The 18,601-nt window shown below is 45.7% G+C and overlaps 1 protein-coding gene across 1 annotated transcript in view; it reads left to right on the top strand.

Annotated features, from left to right (window-relative positions):
- Window positions 1-282: 282 nt before the first annotated feature.
- The window catches only part of DDB1 (damage specific DNA binding protein 1), a 39,274-nt gene continuing 20,955 nt past the window's right edge, over window positions 283-18,601 (top strand). The window contains exons 1-10 of the mRNA XM_006169632.3: window positions 283-497; window positions 1,733-1,881; window positions 3,554-3,670; window positions 4,045-4,266; window positions 8,154-8,268; window positions 10,000-10,097; window positions 13,420-13,578; window positions 14,191-14,274; window positions 15,284-15,400; window positions 16,001-16,103. Coding sequence (XP_006169694.1) covers window positions 437-497; window positions 1,733-1,881; window positions 3,554-3,670; window positions 4,045-4,266; window positions 8,154-8,268; window positions 10,000-10,097; window positions 13,420-13,578; window positions 14,191-14,274; window positions 15,284-15,400; window positions 16,001-16,103 — 1,225 coding nt within the window. The 5' untranslated portion in view covers window positions 283-436. The remainder of the gene's footprint in view (window positions 498-1,732; window positions 1,882-3,553; window positions 3,671-4,044; window positions 4,267-8,153; window positions 8,269-9,999; window positions 10,098-13,419; window positions 13,579-14,190; window positions 14,275-15,283; window positions 15,401-16,000; window positions 16,104-18,601) is intronic.

Raw genomic sequence — 18,601 nt, 5'->3', positions numbered from 1 at the left:
AGGGCTCCGGGAGCAACGGAGGGGCTCGGACAGGGGCCGGGGACCGGGGTCTGCGGGCGAGGGGGTTGGCGCACCTCCCCCACACGTTCAGGCCGGCCCCAGCCGCCACCGTAGCCGCCGCAGCCGCTCCGTAAGGCCCCCTCCAGCACGCCGTCATCCGGGTACTCCGCGCTCCGGCGCTCAGCGATGGGGCGGGGCCTCGGGGGCGGGGCTTCCCTTGGTTGGCTGCCTCCGGCTCCCTGAGTCCTCCGAGAGGCCAGGTGAGGCCATCCCGTGATGCCCCGCGCCCCGGCCGCTCTGGCCTGCAACGTGTCTCTGGGGCGGAGGCAGCGGCCGTGGAGTTCGCTGCGCGCGGGTGGGGGCCCCCGGTCTCTTCATTCGTGTTTATCTCCCTAGCGTTGCGCTTGAGTCCCGACGTGCCGCCCCGGGCCGCAACATGTCGTACAACTACGTGGTAACGGCACAGAAGCCCACCGCCGTGAACGGCTGCGTGACCGGTGAGGCCGCCAGGGCCGGAGACCCCGACCAGGGAGGGAGCGAGCGGGGAGCACCGAGGCCTAGGGAGGCCCGAGGCCCTAGGGCGGTCAGGCAGGACCGGGCACGGGGATCGGAAGGCCCTGGCGGCCGAGGAACCTTCCCCAGCCTTGCGATTTCCAAAGAGCTGTCCCAACACGCGTTTTTTGGAGATTAGAAGCTGCTCTTGAGGGTCCCCTTTCGTCCTGGGAGGGGTCCCCTTGGCTTCGAGGACCGGGCTGGAGGCGGTGGGACAGAGAGCCAAGTGTGAGATGATCTTGCAGTGTTTGTGCCCCGAGCCTGGCCTCGTGGTCGGGGGAAGGGGAGGCGGTGATGGCGACTTTTCACATCCCAGGTCAGAATTTTCTTTTGGGGTTCTGGGGGGGCGGCTCTCAGGAGGTGCTGCAATGTGAGGAATGGCCACACTCTCCCAAAGAAGGACAGGAGCCTCCTGCGGGCTCCCTTTGCCTGGGGCTGTTGTTTACATGAGAAAGAACGCTGGAGGACAGGGTTGGTTGGGCCAGCAGAGTGCTGGGTTTGCCTTCTTGACTATGTGCAAAGATTGTTAAGGATACCGATGTCCAGAGTTCAGGAATAATCATCTGGAATCCGCATGCTCAGCTGAATATGCAGACCCAAACTTGCATGTTTATATAAACCCTAGTCATGATTCCAAAACAGAACTCAGTCAGAGTGTTGGAGGCCCCTAAAACTGTGGATGGGGATATTAGTAGACAGCTGGGAGGGAGGACAAGGGATAAAGGATGTGGACAATACAGTGTCTTAATATGAAGCACAGAGAATTTCATTTGACCTGGGCTGTTTGGATCCAGTTTTGTGAAACTTCGGATCAGGGCTGGAAGAGTTGAACACCTCCAGCATCTGACATTAGGGCCTGCCACTGGAAATACAAAGAGTCAAATCTGAGGAGACAGAGCCCTCTGAAGTTTGCACAGTCATTGTCAGTTGAGGGACAGCAGGCTCTTAGGGCCGGTCCTGTGTTCTTATTCTGATTAAGGAAGTGGCTTTGTTGAATGTCAGAAGTGAGATTCTTGGAGGTGCTAGATTTGGCAAGAAGGGGAGGAAATGGAGGGAGTTGGAAAAAGATGTGAAGTAAAGGAGAATTCTGGAGGTATGTAGGTAGAATTTGATCGGATTCCGTAGAAAATTTGGGAGGCCCTTCCTCTGGCTTCAAAAGTTAGAGGATCTGTTCTTTCAGGACACTTTACTTCAGCTGAAGACTTGAACCTGTTGATTGCCAAAAACACAAGATTAGAGATCTATGTGGTCACTGCTGAGGGGCTTCGGCCAGTCAAAGAGGTTGGCATGTATGGGAAGATTGCTGTCATGGAGCTTTTCAGGCCCAAGGTAAGTGTTGTGAGTTGGGACAGACCTGTTGGTTATAGGTTGTTTCATATCATCTGATTGCTTTGGATGGGTAGAATAAGGTTTAGGAGAGAAACTCTTTGTCTTTAAAAAAAAAAAAAAAACCTGACGTGCCAGAGGGTGTGTGCTCTCACCAGAGAGAGAGATAAGGGGAGAGAGAAAGCAGGAGCAAACACCTCCTCTAGTGGGCATGGTCAGGCTGCAGTCCCTTTTCCTCCATTGCTTCATCTCATCAGGATGTTGGGCATGCATGCCCAGGCACCAGGTGTGCTTTTTAAGCTGCTTGGGCCAGGATTTGAACCATGATTGACCATGTGGGATCTGGCTTCCTATGCATTGTGGTTAACCATTGTACTACCACTGCACTATGGGGCGGGCCCCTCTCTTTGAATGGCCCATCTCCAGTGTGTACTCTTCTTGAACAAGCTTCCTATACGTAGGAGAGATTCTTAGGGAAAAATTAATCAAGTTAACTTCTTTAGGAAGGGGAGATTGAAGCAGTTTGAAATGTGGGTCAGCATTATTGCCCATTCTATAGATAACACTTAAGGTACCTTTTAATAACTCTGATTTCCTCATCTAGGAAGTGGGAATAACAGTATCCAGTTCCCTGGGTTACTGCGAAAACTAGATGTTTCAGTTGCCCAGGGCTTAGCACATATCAAGCATTAGTGGTTATTTTAACAGTTTTTATCATTCAAATAGCCACTTTGCTTCATCCTGTCTTAACTGAATCAGACAAGAAAGCAATGAGTTCAAAGTTTTAATTATAACTCTTTGAACAGAACACTTTTTTTTTTTTTGGAGAGGTTTTTGCTATAGGGCGCGTGTGCTCGCCAGACAGACAGAGAGAGAGACAGAGAGACAGTGAGAAATCACTCCCCAGAGGGGATGGCCACGCTGCAATCCCTTCTCCTCCATACTCCTCTCGGCATCTTGGGCACGCATGCACACGTGCCCAGCATGAGTTTTAAGCCACTGGGTCCTGGACACGAACCGCGATCGACTACATGGGTGTCCAGCGACAGCCATTACACTAACTGCTAGTCCCAGCAAAGCACTCATTTTTAAAATAATTATTTTATTTAAGTTAGTTAGTTAGTTAATTAATTAATTTTAATTGGCCAGAAAGGGACAGAGCAAGAGCGAGAGAGAGACAGAAAGTGAGAAAGCAAGCCACCAGGTCGGGCATTCAAACCATGGTCGGCTATGTGGGAGGCCAGTGTCCTTAACCACCACACCACCTGCCGACCCAAAAACACTCATTTCTTTGAGGTCTGTGTGAAATATGTAAGACCTTGTTGATCTACTTTAGCTTCTTTCCTCCTCCAAATACTTGGAGAGGAGTGGAGCAGGCATTCCATTCATCTTCAGAATTTGAAAATTCTGGTACTGGGAAGATTGAGATTTAGCTTGAGGTCTAAATGGACATTGCATGTAGTGTAGAGGTGGAGAATTATGTAAGTGAGGACTGGATGTTTACAAGCTTTGGTTCTGGCCTTTTATATGTGCCCCTAGGGTGTGTGTGTGTTACTGACTCACACATTTTCTCTTAGAGAATTTGGAAAGTTTACTTAAAGAATTTAGCATGCTTATAGGCTGGACAGGTCTGTTGAAAAAGAACCTCTTTTGATAGCATACTGTTGGTTTCCAGGGGGAGAGCAAGGACCTGCTGTTCATCTTGACAGCCAAGTACAATGCCTGCATCCTGGAGTACAAGCAGAGTGGCGAGAGCATTGACATCATTACGCGAGCTCACGGCAATGTCCAGGTGAGGTGGCCGCTTCGGGCTGATAAGCATTTTCAAGGGAATTTTCAAGGGAGGGCCATTATGATACAATGTAGAAAGCTGAATTGCGGTGGGCAGTCTGCTATATAATCAGAGAAATAACAAGAAATACTAAAGGTTTGAACTTTTATGAAGAAAGGACTTCTGTAGTTTACTGAGAGTCCAAGGGACAGGATCAAACAGATTCAGCATTTTGCAAAAAGGGACGCATTGACACTTGGGTTGCTTGACATGTTAAGTAGATGCCGCTAGTTCTACTGACCCTCTTAAAATTGTTCTTGTTCTAGGAGAGTGGTACTTAGTCTCCTCTGATCTGGATGTTGAGGCTCTTCTCTAATCCTCATTTTGTTTCTCAGGACCGTATTGGCCGCCCCTCAGAGACTGGCATTATTGGCATCATTGACCCTGAGTGCCGGATGATTGGCCTGCGACTCTATGATGGCCTATTCAAGGTTATTCCACTAGATCGGGACAATAAGGAGCTTAAGGCCTTTAACATCCGCCTGGAGGAGTTGCATGTCATCGACGTCAAGTTCCTTTATGGCTGTCAGGCACCTACCATTTGCTTTGTCTACCAGGTACTGGATTGGGTGAAGAGAGGGAAAAACTGGTTTGACATGGTGGGGGTTGGTTTTTGCTAATTGGAATGTTTGAATTTGGTAGTAAGGTAGGGAGAATGTTTAACATATGGGGTCATTGGGAAAGTCCTGACACATTTTTGCATAGAAAAACACATCATGACTTTCTCCAATGACCTAATATTTCTCCTGAAATGTTTTGAACAATGCAATTTAATACAGGTTAGATTTTGGTTGCTTCTTGAGTGCAGTAGTGCTTATTGTGGGGGTAGCAAGCTCTCTGGGGCTTTTAGCAGGTTTTAATCCTGAGATTACACTCTGGTTGTGGGCCTCAGAGATTTTATAGGGTGACCCAGTTTATACTTTGAGTCTCTTACTGGCATCCTAAAGGATTATAAAAACTTAGCTGTAAAGAAGTGAGCTAGAATTAGCCTGTAAAGCAAAGAGAAGAGTTTTGGTGATGCCTTAATTGTGTCTTCTAGGAAGAGGCTTGTGTTTTGTCTAGTACCCACTTTCTGATGACTTGTTGGCTCTTGATTTCTATTTTAGTCTGTGCCTAAAACTTCAGCAGAGCTGATCCTGGGCAGCTGTTCTCTAGTCCAGATCTGTCAAGTGGGGGGTGGGGTGGCAAAGACCAGACTAACATGCCAATATCTTGGTAGACGCTCAGCCTCTTAGCATGCAGCCTGAGGTCATTTCTTTTGACTGAGGGTGGGAGGCTGGTAGATGACAGAAGGAAATGATCCAGTTCCATTTAGAGCGTGGGCGGGTAAACACTTTGATAACCATCTGAAGTATTGGAAACGCTGCTGTAGTTTTGTGTGTTTCTCAGTGTCACTGTCAGTGTTGTAGTTCTGAAGCTAGTTGGAATAAGGGTCAAATGAGTAAGGTCGAAACTGGTTTAGGAGGTTTTGTCTGATTTTGGTAGCTATCAGAGCTGAAATAAAAACTTTCAATTGTGTTCTCTTCTTCAGCTTTGTAAATATCAGGTCATGAGGACACTGATGTTGATGATTCAAGGCTGACTGTTGCCGACCCCAACTGCCAGTTGCAGTTCGGATCTTTATCACTGTATGTGTGTCTCAGAGGCCCAAATCCTACCTTGCTTGAACTTTTGTGAAGTTGGGTCTTACCCAACCCACTAATGGGAAAATTTTTTCAGCAACTAAATATATATGTGTGTGTGTGTATGTGTGTGTGTGTGTGTGTGTGTATATATACACATATATATATATAATTATTTTATTTAACGTTTTTTATTTAATTAGACCAGAGAGGGAGAGGGAGAGAGAGAGAGAGATAAAGTGAGAAAGCAAACTGCCAGGTCCGGAATTTGAACTGTGGTCGGCTATGTGGGAGTCCAGTATCCCCAACCACTGCGCCACCTCCCAGCCCCAGCAACTAAAAGTATGATCTCCAGTTATATGTCAGAAACACAACTCAAGAAGTACTTTGGTACCTACCCTGTGAAAAGCAATCCTACCACAGGAGCTGTGACAGTGATTCAGATGCGGTCCTGCCCTGAAACATGCTGTGGAGTTCCTTCCATGACTTAGACTCTCTGCCGGCATTTGTCCAAGTTGTCTCCCACTGGCTGGATGTAGTCTTCCCCATGCCTCACCTCTTTAGACTCTTAGAGGTGACTTTGGCAGCTGCAAGGCCGATATGAGTTGTGAAGAGAAAGTAGAGAGGAGAATGATCTTGACAATGGCAGGACTGAAGGTTTTGACTAACTTTAGAGGAGCAATGAGTCTGGTCTCCCAATTGTCCCTCCATCAGAATTCCTTTAAGAATTGTATAACACAGTTTTGGTACCAGCAGTTAGTGTAAAGGATATGTCGCTAGACTCCCATGTAGTCGAACATGGTTCGAGTCCTGGACCTGGTGGCTTAAACTCACGCCAGGTGCGTGTGCGTGCGTGCCCAAGGTCCTGAGAGGAGAATGGAGAAGGGATTGCCGCGTGGCCATTCCCCCTGGGGGGTGATTTCTCGCTTTCTGTCTCTGTTTCCCTCTGGCTTTCTGGCGAGTGCACGTGCCCTATAGCAAATACCTCTCAAAAAAAAAAAAAAAAGATTATATAACACAGTTTAAAAGATCTTTTACAGATTTAGATTTTGAATATATATAATACTTTTTTTATGAGACAGGGTCTCTTGGACCAGCAGATGGCATAGAGATTAAAGTGCTGGATCCCACGTGGCCAACCGTGCAGTTTGTGTCCCAGACCAGGGGCTTGAAAATCACAGTGGGCAAGTGTGTGTGTGTGTGTGCATGTGCGCACCCAAAATCCCAAGAGGAGAATGGAGGAGAAGGGATTATGGTGTGGCCATACCCCCAGGCTTGTTTCCCATTCTCTCTGGCAAGTGCACACACTCTATAGCAAAAGGTTAAAAAAAAAAGAGAGAGAGAGAAACAGAAATAGGGTCTCTTTCTGTTGTCCAGGCTGGCCTCGTAGTCATGATCCTCCTGCCTCAGTTTCCTGAGTAGCTATGGTTACAGGCACCTGGCTTTCAGGGTTTTTTTTTTTTTTTTAATTTTTACTATAGGGCTTGTGTGCTTATCAGAGAGAGACAGAAAGTAAGAAAGGTCCCCCACAGTGTGATGACCATGCTGCATGCAGTCCCTTCTCTATTCTCTTCTTGGGATTTCGTGCACACATGCTAAGTGTGTTTTTTTTTTTGGGGGGGGGGAGAGGTTTTTGCTATAGGGCATGTGCACTTGCCAGACAGACAGAGACATAGAGAAAGAAAGCGAGAAATCACCCCCCAGGGGGGATGGTCACACCGCAATCCCTTCTCCTCCATTCTCCTCTCAGGATCTTGGGCACGCGCGCACACGCGCCCGGCATGAGTTTTAAGCCACCGGGTCTGGGACGCGAACCGCGGTTGACTATGTGGGAGTCCAGCGACATAGCCATTACCTAAGTGTGTTTTTCAGACCACCAAGTCAGAGACTTGGACCATGCAGTTTACCATGAGAGATCCTGCTGCCTTAACCACCATGCCACCTGGCCGGCCCCCAAATCGTTTTTGAAAATCTTAGATTTAGCTTCTCAGTGTGTATTTCTCTATTTTGTAAGTTCCTCAGAGTCAAGGAAAACAGTATGTACACACACTCTCACAGTGCACAGTGCATGTGACAAGTTCACTTTCCTAGCTCTTCAAACCTTTTTTTTTTTTGAATAGTTAGGAACAGTAGATCTCAGATGCCAGCAGTCTCCCCAGAAATTAATCACAGACTCAGCTAGTGACTGTCAGTGCGATGTTGGAGGAGGAGGAGAAAACTTACCTGACACAGTTGTCAGATGCCATGTGGTGATGGCTCGTGTCTTTCAGGACATGTCTTTGTCCCAAGGTTTATACTACATTTCTTTTGAGAGAGAGATTTTTGCTATGCTATAGGGTACCTGTACTTGCTAAAGAAACACACAGAGAGAGGCAAAGTGAGAAATCATCCCATGGGGAGGTGGCCATGCTGCATTTCCTTTGCCATTCTCCTCTCGGGATTTTGGGCACACGTGCACATGTGCCTAACGTGAGTTTCAAGCCTCTGGGTCTGGTACTCGAACTGTGGTCCACTATGTGGGAGTCTAGCGTTGTAATCATTCCACCGTCTGCTGGTCCCTTCAAGGTTTATACTTTGGTTAAAAAAAAAGAGATATAGAGAGTTTGTTTTGAAGAATTATTTTATTTATTTTATTTTAATTTGACCAGAGGGACAGTGTGTGTGTGCGTAGTGAGAAAGCAAGCCACTAGGTCCGGTCCTTGAACCAGAATAGGCCATGCGGGAATCCAGTGTCCTTAACCACCACCATGCCACCATGCCACCTGCTGGCCCCCAGGTTTACACTTCTAAGGGCTAACTATTCTACCTTTCCTCCCCCATAGGACCCTCAGGGGCGGCACGTAAAAACCTATGAGGTGTCTCTCCGAGAGAAGGAGTTCAATAAGGGCCCTTGGAAACAGGAAAATGTAGAAGCGGAAGCTTCCATGGTGATTGCAGGTTGGTTGGGGATTTGATGAAGTTGGCCTCTCTTCCAGGTCTGGGCCAGTTCTCTATTCTCGCTCCCTGGCTTACCTTCCTGCCCCACGTTCAGTGTCAGTCCCCTCAGCTGTGAGCATTGATTACTTCTTACTCACGGCTCCTCTCTGATGTGCTTGCTTTTGCTTTATTTGTTTCTGTCTTTGGAGTTGTTTTTTTTTTTTTTCCTTCTAAGGTTTTTGTCATAGGGCACATGTGCTCACTGGGGAGAGACAGAGTGAGAGAGAGAGAGAGGAAGTGAAAAAACCCCTTGGGGAGGACTGCACTACAGTCCTCCTCTGTTCTCCTCTCAGGATTTTGGACACGCATGCACATATGCTTGGCATGATTTTCAAGCTACCAGATCCAGAGCTTGAACCATGGTTGACCATGTGGGAGTCCAGCCCCTTAACCACCATGCCACCTGCTGGCCCCTCTTTGGGGTCTACCTCCAAAAGTATAATTTTTTATTCCTATCCCAAAGTATAACTTTTTTTAAAAAAAGAATTATTTAATTTTATTTATTCATTTGTTTTATTTTTTATTTTGACCGGAAAGATACAGAGAGAGAGAGAGATTGAGAGAGGGAAAGTGAGAAAGCAAGCCACCAGGTCTGAGACTTGAACCGTGGTCAGCCATGTGGGGATCCAGCGCCCTTATCCACCACGCCACCTGCCGGCCCTATAACTTTCTTTTTTTACTTGGAGTGAAGGGATTGGCCATAAAGCATTGAGACTGATTTGCATAATGGAACATGGAAATGAGTTGTTATTTTATTTGGCAAGACATAAAAACTGGAAGGGACTAATAGAGTTTATCTATATGACTTCTGTATTTCATAGAGGAGGAAATGACCAGAGGAACTTGTCCCTGTGTATAGTTAACAAAGCCTGGGCAGAAATCTGGCTGCCTTCATACTCCATCCTGTATGTCTTCGTCAATATTATATTGTCTGTCTCATCCAGTAGAGAAGGTTCTCACCCAGTAGAGAAGGTTTTTTTTTTCTTTCCCTCTTTTTTTTTTTTTTTTTTTTTTTTTAAGAGAGATTGTTGCTATAGGGTAGTGTGCTCACTGGAGATACAGACAAAGAGACAGAAAGCAAGAAATCACCCCCCAGGGGGATGGCCACTGTGCAATCCCTTCTCTTCTCTTCTCCTCTCGGATTTTGAGCATGTGTGCATATGCACCTAGTGTGCGTCTTAAGCTGCTGGGTCTGGTACTTGATCCACAGTCGGCCATGTGGGAATCCAGTGACATAACCATTGTACCATCTCGTGGTCCCAGGTAGAGAAGTTTTTAACTACGAGACAATTAATTGGCTCCTCTAAATTGTGACTGGAAACTGGGAGGAAATTAAGCAAAGATACACAAGTAGAGAGAGGGGGCAAAAGTAAAAGTTTTTAGTTAGAAAGGATCAGAAGTTCAGGAGAGAAAAGGGGGAGAATACATGTGGAAGGACTTTGAGAAGATTCCCTATTCATAGGAATGTGAACATACCAAAAATAGCAGTTAAAATATTACCCAGGGGAGATAATGGCCAGTAAAGTTTCTAAGACAGGATCCTCAAAAAGGCTGTTCAGTTCTTTGGACCTTGATGTTCTTTTTGAAGTTATAAAGATTATCTTAAAGTCTGCCTCAGGGCTCCCTGGCCCAGTGCCCTGGTGACTGCCAGTCTAAAGTGCTCAGTGTTCTAATGTTGTCTTTCTCCCACAGTGCCAGAGCCCTTTGGAGGGGCCATCATCATTGGGCAGGAATCAATCACCTATCACAATGGCGACAAATACCTGGCAATAGCCCCTCCTATTATCAAGGTGAGCAGCATTCTCTTACTTTCTCTTCCTTCAGTCTTTTCTCCCCTTGCTCTTAACCCTGTTCCTCTCTTTCTCCCCATTTGTCAAAAGGAGAGTCATAGGCCTAGCCATGATGGCACGGGTAGTGGGGAGCCACTGTGTGATGTTGGGGTCACGTGGGAGGCCTGGGTGCAGATCGTGGATGGATGTGGACATGCTGAGCACACCAGTAACCCTGTGTGGTTAGGGAGCTGAGGAAGGATTGTGATGTGGCAAGACCCTGTCTGGAGTACTTCTCTCTCACGAAAAAAAGGAACTTAAAAAAGTGGGGTTAAGGGAGGGATTCACAAATGTCTATCATGTTATTTGCTGTGTATGTAAGATACTGCCTAGGGGACCAGCAGATGGTGTAATGGTTACGTTGTTGGACTCCCACAAAGTTGACCACAGTTCTAGTCCTGTACCTGGTGGCATAAAACTCAGGCTAGGCATGTGTGCACATGTGCCCAAAATCCCAAGAGGAGACTGGAGGAGAAGGGATTGAGGCATGGCCATCCCCCTGGGAGTGGGATCACCTGGGGGCTGATTTCTTGCTTTCTGTCTCTCTGTCTCTCCAAGTGAGCACACGTGCCCTGTAGCAAAATCTCTTTAAGAAAAAAAAGGAATACAGAGAGATTGGCTGGGTTTCACTTACAAAGAGCTTGCTTTCTAACTAAGAGAAATAATAATCAAATAGGTTTCCATTTCCATTGGCTGGGACAACTGTAGTAGACCACGGTTTGAGTCCTGGACCAAGTGGCTTAGACTCACGCCCGGCACATGTGCGTGTGTGTTCAAGATCCCGAGAGAATGGAGGAGAAGGGATTATGGCGTGGCCATCCCCCCCGGGGGGTGATTTCTTGCTTTCTGTCTCTCTGTCTCTCTCTGTCTTTCTGGCGGTGTCGCCCTTTGAGCAAAAACCCCTCAAAAAAAAAAAAAAAAAAAACCCAAGTCATAAAAAAATTAAGCCTTAAGTACTTAATTTTATTGGGCTGCTTTATAGCCTAGTGGTTAAAGGAGCTGAATCCCACATGGCTGACTACAGTTCAAATCCTGGCTCTCGAAACTTAAAAAACATAGTGGGAGGATGTGTGTGTCCAAAATTGCAACAAAATATAGAAATGGAGGAGAAGGGATTGCAGTGTGACCATGCCTCATCTGGGGGTGTTTTCTTTTTTTCTCTCTCTCTCTGGAGAGTACATGTGCCCTCTGGCAAAAAAACCCAAAAACCAAAAAACCCAAAAACTCACCTTTACCTTTTTTCAAAGTTTGTCTTTATAGAGAGATAAAAGAGACAGGAGAGCACTCATAAGTACTCATAGCCTAGTGGTTAAGTGAGCTGGATTTTATGTAGCTGACTGGTTTGAATCCTAGCCCTAGTAGCTTGAAAAACATGCTGGGTGGGACCAGCAGTTAGCGTAATGGCTATGTTGCTGGACTCCCACGTAGTCGACCGCGGTTTGCGTCCTGGACCTGGTGGCTTAAAACTCACGCTGGGCGTATGTGCGTGCGTGCCCAAGATCCCGAGAGGAGAATGGAGAAGGGATTGCGGCATGGCCATTCCCCCCTGGAGGGTGATTTCTCGCTTTCTGTCTCTCTCTGTCTGTCTGGTGAGCGCACGCGCCCTATAGCAAAAACCTCTCCAAAAAAAAAAAAAAAAAGAAAAAGAAAAACTTGCTGGGTGCATATGTGTGTGTACCCTAAATCCCCACAGGATGGAGAAATGGAGAAGGAATTAAGGCACATGACTACACTCCAGGGTGCTTTCTGTCTCTCTTCTCTGTCCCTCTGTCTCTCTCTGGGAAGTGCATGTGCCCTCTGGGCAACTTTTTAAAGAAGCGGGGAGCCAGCAGGTGCTACGGTGGTTAGGTGGCTGGATCCTGTATGACCAGCTGCTCAGTTTGAGTTCCTGACCTGGCAGCTTGAAAAACATTGCCAGGCACTTATGTGCGCATGCCCCAAATTCCACTATAGTGATAGAGGAGAAGGGATTGCAGTGTGACCACTCCCATGGAGGGGTTGCTTTCTCACTTTCCTTCTCTCTGTCTCTCCAGTGAGTGCACACATCCTCTAGCAAAAAAATTTAAAAGGGGGGGGGCATCCCCCCAAACATGGTTTCTGTACTGCAGTCTATCCCCAGCCTCAGCCAACCTAGATCACAGGGGGCATGCCTGCATACCTGATGTGTATGGGAGGCTCTGGGATGGGGTTTTCCCGTGTCAGTCCATTTGTGTTATTTGGTGCCATCATCTGGCACCTTAATTTTACTTTCTTTGCTTTTTTTTTTTTTTTTTTAAAGGTTTTTGCCATAGGGCACGTGCATTTGCTGAAGAGAGAGATGGATACAGTGAGAGGGGATGTGAGAAATGACCCCCTCAGGGGTGGTAGCCATGCTGAAATCCCTTCTCCATTCTTCGCTTAGGATTTTGGGTACGCATGCGCACGCAACCAGTGTGATTTTCAAGCTACCGGGTCTGGGACTCAAACCATGGTTGGCCAGGTGGTAGTCCAGCACCTTAACCACTGTACTACCTGCTGGTCCCAATTTTACTTTCTTTTCTTTTCTTTCCTTTTTTTTGAGAGATTTTTGCTATAGGGAGCATGCTCTCGCCAGACAGAGAGACAAAGAGACAGAAAGCGAGAAATCACCCACTAAGGGGGATGGCCACGCCACAATCCCTTCTCCTCCATTCTCCTCTCTCTTGGGATCTTGGGCACACACGCACACGCGCCTGGCGTGAGTTTAAGCCACCGGGTCCAGGATTCGAACCACGGTCGACTACGTGGGAGTCCAGTGACATAGCCATTATGCTAACTGCTGGTCCCCCAATTTTACTTTCTTATTGTGGATAAATAACAAAATCAATGGTAGCATTTAAGGTCTAATGACTACTCTGAACTGTTTCCTATCCTGTATATTTCTGTCTCTGAGTAGAATATGCAGTAAACATTTAAAAGATATCCTTATAAATGGTCTTCAACAGCAGGTGGCGTGGTGGTTAAGGCGCTGGACACTCCCACATGGCCAACCATGGTTCGAGTCCCGGACCTGGTGGCTTGCTTTCTCACTTTCTCTCTCTCTCTCTGTGTGTGTCTCTCTCTGGTCAAAATAAAATAAAATGAATGAATAAATAAAATAAAATAAAATAAATAATTCTAAAAAAAACAAAATCCCCATTTCCTGTTGTATGTGCTGTGCTGGTTGAGTGGAGTCTTTGCAGTGTCGTAGCTGGGTGTGGAGGGGTTGATTTGCTGCATTTGTTTCTGGCTGTGGGCCACTTTGCTGACTTTCCTCTTCCTGCAGCAAAGCACCATCGTGTGCCACAATCGAGTGGATCCTAATGGCTCACGATACCTGCTGGGAGACATGGAGGGGCGACTCTTCATGCTGCTTTTGGAGAAAGAGGAACAGATGGATGGCACGGTCACCCTCAAGGATCTTCGTGTAGAACTCCTTGGAGAGGTAAGGCTTGTCCGTGTTCCTTTGCTGTATTCTCCTAGGTGCTCAGTGATCTGACATGTGTGGCCCCACACCACGACTGGCCGTTATGTTACTTATCACGTAGCAGCACACTGTCGTCCCTATTGTAGAAGTTGACTTTTGAATAAATTTGATGTTGGAGAATCTCCCAGGCTACTGGGTACTACCTCAAGCATTTAAAGAAATGGTATGCCAAAAAAAGGCTACAGTCTGGAATGAAATGCTAATCTAATGCTGATAATCAATTCTGGGAGGAGGTTTTTCCCAAAGTTACTTACACACACTGAGTTTTAGAAGTTTTTTTAGTTGCTTAGTAGACTGGAGCTGCTGAGATGAACAGTGTCATTTGGAGCACTCACCTGCAAGGGAAATTGTAGATTTTTCTGAGTGAAGAGTTGTGTAGGGGTAACAAATGAAGAATCACAGACTTCAGGGACATTTGGGTAGCATTACTTGGGAATTTGAAGTAGAGGGTTATTTCTGAGCTGTGGCTGCAGTTGGCGTTTTCTCAGCAGATGTCTCGGGGGTGGGTAGAGCAGTGTCTGGGCCCGCCGTGGAGTCCGTGCTGATTCCGTCCCTGTGCTGGCGTTCTAGACATCCATTGCCGAGTGCTTGACGTACCTCGACAATGGCGTCGTGTTTGTCGGGTCTCGTCTGGGTGACTCCCAGCTGGTGAAGGTAAGGAGACATTTTCTTCTTTCCTGTTTTTTTCCCACTCTGTCCTTACTGTTTCTTCATCAGATTTCTCTGATGTTTGGTGCCAGTCAGAGTTTTTCCACTTCACCCACGTCCTTACTGTTCAGCCTTTTAAATTCAACATCCTGCTCCCTGGCTAGGTCTTTGTCCTCATGGTTCATTATGCAAATGTGCCAAGCAAAGTGCTAGGTGCTGTAGATATTTAAGACGTAGCTCCTACCTTAAAATAGGTCTTAGTTTAATATTACAGATTTCCTCTAGAATAGAAAAACTTGGGACCTGCTATATAGGAAAAAATGCATGCATTAATTTCACATTAATTTCTCCAAATTCACTCCTTCACTGGATTTCCATCTTTGGGAATTATAGATTTTTGCAAGTGTAAGGATCTGAAAAATGAATCACAAGCTTAAGATAATTAGGGGCCTTTTTAGAAAAATAACTAATTACTCAATTTTATTTACTATTGCTATTACTATTTTTTCGAAGATTTATTTACTTAATTCCATTTTTTATTATTTTTAAATTTTGACCAGGCAGAGAGAGAGAGAGAAAGGGAAAGCTAGAAAGCAAGTTGCCAGGTCCGGGACTCAAATCACAGTGAGAATCCAGTGCCTTTAACCACCATGCCCCCTGCCAGCCCCAACTGTTACTATTATTTTTAATTTGACCAGAGAGAGAAAGGGAAAGTGAGAAAGCAGGCCTCCAGGTTTGGGAATTGAACTGTGGTTGGCCATGTGGGAGTCTAGTACTCCAACCACCACACCACCTGCCAGCCCCAATTTTAGGGACATTTTAAATTCTTGACTGGTTAGTGGGGTTATCTTTAGGACAACCATGTTCTTAGTCACCGGTCCCCTTATAGAAGTATCCGTTGGAGCACAGGAAAAGTTGGATATAGCAAGATGGAGAGTTCCATTTGAATAATGACGATCTCTTTGGGGTGAGTCTGTTGGGGTATTCTAGGACTAACATTACCATTTCTTTGTAGCTCAATGTTGACAGCAATGAACAAGGCTCCTATGTCGTGGCCATGGAGACCTTTACCAATTTAGGACCCATCGTGGATATGTGTGTGGTGGACCTGGAGAGGCAGGGGCAGGGGCAGGTAAGGAGGTCATCCTGGAAGTGGGTAGTGTGTGCCCACCAGACTGTCGCTTCTAGCTCTGCTTATCCAGAATAGGGAGTATGTGCTGAAGGAACTTTTAAGAGCCTCACTCACTCATCCCAATGATTCAGGTAAAATGACCTCTTATTGAGTGACTTTCTAGGTCTGTTAGGCACTTTATGTACATTTTCTATAATTATCTATAATGACATGAGCACCCTTGTAAGTAGGGGTCCTTGGCCATCTCAGAAGTGGGGCAACTTAAGGTGGGAATGATAAGTAACTTGTCCAGTGTCACCTAACTACTGCAAGGTGTGCCTGGCTCCAGATCCTTTGCTCTTTCTAGTGAACTAGTTCCCCCCGACCTAAGGGAACTTGCTAGGAGCAGTGGTATGAGCTTTTTGCTTCTTGGAGTAGTACATCCTGTCTGCTTGGTGTATCGGAGAGACTTTGGGGATCAACTTCTGCTAAGTCTGCATCCACAAACCTGCCTCCACAGTAGAGGTTCCTGGTTTAGGTAAAGCGTGCTTGCTCTCTGGGCATCAGTCTGATTGCCCATTGCTTCAGGGGGTTACTTAGAAACCTTTTTTCTACTTGCAGCTGGTCACTTGCTCTGGGGCTTTCAAGGAAGGGTCCTTGCGGATCATCCGGAATGGAATTGGCATCCACGAGCATGCTAGCATTGACTTACCAGGCATCAAAGGTATTGGTAGACATAAGACGCAGATCTTACTTTGGCCTATTAATGTCCTATGGGCATATTTGTGAGAGCTAGAGGGAAGCAGATCCAACAGAGTAAAAAAGTCATAGTGGCAGATCAAGTGTGGAAGCTTAAACATACTTAAAAGTACAAATGTAAATTTGAAAAAGGTACTGTTCTTAAAACTGTGTAGTGGAATGGAGGAATAGATTACGAGTTAAATTTTTTGGAGAGTTTTTTTTTTTTGGTTATAGTGCACAATGCACTCACTGGAGAGAGAGAGAGACAGAATGAGAGAAGTCATGCCCACTGAGGGATAGCCATACCGCAGTCCTTTCTCCGCCCTTCTCTGCTCTCAGGATTTTGGGCACACACGCATGTGCGCTTAATGAGTTTCAAGCTGCCAGGTCTAGGATTCAAACCGTGATTGACCATGTGGGAGTCCAGCGCCTTAACCACTGCATGATCTGCTGGCCCCATATAAGTTAAATTAATTTTTCTTAAAGAATTATTTTTTATTTAGTTTTATTTATTCATTCGTTTATTTTAATTTGACCAGAGAAAGAGAGGAAAGCGAGAAAGCAAGCCACCAGGTCTAGGACTTGAATTGTGATCAGCTATGTGAGAGTGTCCTTAAACACCACACCACCTGCTGGTCCCAAACAAGTTAAATTTAACTTTGTTTAAGGGAACTGATAAAAATCCATAAAGGTAAAGGGAACTGAGGGTATCATTTAAGTATAAATGTAACTTTTAGGACAACAGTCCAAATATTCCTAAAGTCCAAAAGAATTACAATAAAAAATGATCAGGGAAAAGCTACCTTTTTTTTAAAAGGTAAAAACAGTAAACAAACCCTGAAACAGCATGACAGACTTAATATCACATGTCATATCAGTAAATGTAAATGTAAACTAATCTGCTATGAGGTAAAGATGATCCTATTGAATCATCAATAAAACCACCTATCCTAGGGACCAGCATATGGCATAATGGTTACGTCACTGGACTTCCACATAGTCAGCTGTGGTTCGAATCCTGGACCCAGAGGTTTAAAACTCACGCCAGGTGCAGGTGTGTGTATGCCCAACATTCCAAGAAGAGACTGGAGGAGAAGGGATTACAGCATGGCCATCCTTCCTGGGGGATGATTTCTTGCTTTCTGTCTCTCTGGTGAGCGTATGCACCCTATAGCAAACAAAAAAATTTCTCTTAAAAAAAAAAAAAACAGACCCAACTGTCCTGTATGGAAGCTACATCTTTTAAAAAGTAATTTGAATCTAAGAAAAATAAAACATGGAAAAGGTGAATAAAAACAGGGACATGGGAACCAGCAGTTAGCATAATGGCTATGTCACTGGACTCCCACGTAGTTGACCGCAGTTCGTGTCCCGGACCTGGTGGCTTAAAATTCATGCCGGGCGCGTGTGTGTGCGTGCCCCAAGATCCTGAGAGGAGAATGAAGGAGAAGGGATTGCGGCGTGACCATCGCCCCCTGGGGGGTGATTTCTCGCTTTCTATCTCTATGTCTCTCTCTGTCTGTCTGGTGAGCGCACACGCCCTATAGCAAAAAACCTCTCAAAAAAAAAAAAAGGGGGGGACATACGAAATTAGGAAGGAAGAGATTAAGTAACTGCCACAATCGAGTGTAAGCTGAAAAACTCTTAGAGAATAAGAATTGGTTAAGGTATCAGGATATAAAATTAATGTACCAAAGTGAGTAGTTTTAATGTTAACACAGTCGTTTAGAAGGTGTAGTAGAGGGAAAGGCAGTTTACATTAGCACTAAAAAGATAAACAAAACTAAAGAAAGCATTTAGTAAGATGTGTAAAATGAATGCAAGGAAAACTATAAAATATTCATGAAGGACTGAAAGAATAGATCAAATAAAAAAGACATACTGAGATCTACAAATTAGCATAATATTTATTACAACAGAAATATCTTTGGAATTTTTTCCCCCTCTTTAAAAAATTTGCTACAGGGCACGTGCATTTCCCAGAGAGACAAGGTGGGGGGAAAAGGGTGGGAGAGAGTGAGACAGTACCCCAAAGGAAAGTGGCCATCCACAAGCTTCTCCATAATTCTCTTGAGATTGTGGGCATGCATGCTCATGCACCCAGTGTTTTTTCAAGTCACTGGATGCAGGACTCTCACCATGCAGTTGGTTATGTAGGATCCAGTGCCTTAACTGCTGTGCCACCTGCTGCCCTGCCCTCCTTTTTTTTTTAATTGCCAGAAGGTGTGTGCAGAGAGAAAGGAAGGGAAGAAGTAAGCACTCTCAGTGTGATCATGCCACAGTCCCTTCTCCTTCATTTCTTCATTCCTTTGCACATGCACCGACCCCGTTTTTCAACAGTGAGACTCAGTACTCAAACTGGTTGGCCATGTGGATATGACTCCCTTAACTACTAGGTGATAGAGCTGGCTGGCCCTTTAAGTTTTTTCCTTGACTTACATGAATCCAGTGGAAAAAAGAAGCAGCAGGGATAGCAGGAAA

Source organism: Tupaia chinensis, unplaced genomic scaffold (genome assembly GCF_000334495.1).
Source record: "Tupaia chinensis unplaced genomic scaffold, TupChi_1.0 Scaffold147351_1, whole genome shotgun sequence".
Taxonomy (NCBI): domain Eukaryota; kingdom Metazoa; phylum Chordata; class Mammalia; order Scandentia; family Tupaiidae; genus Tupaia; species Tupaia belangeri.
This window is presented reverse-complemented; position numbering and strand designations above follow the sequence as displayed.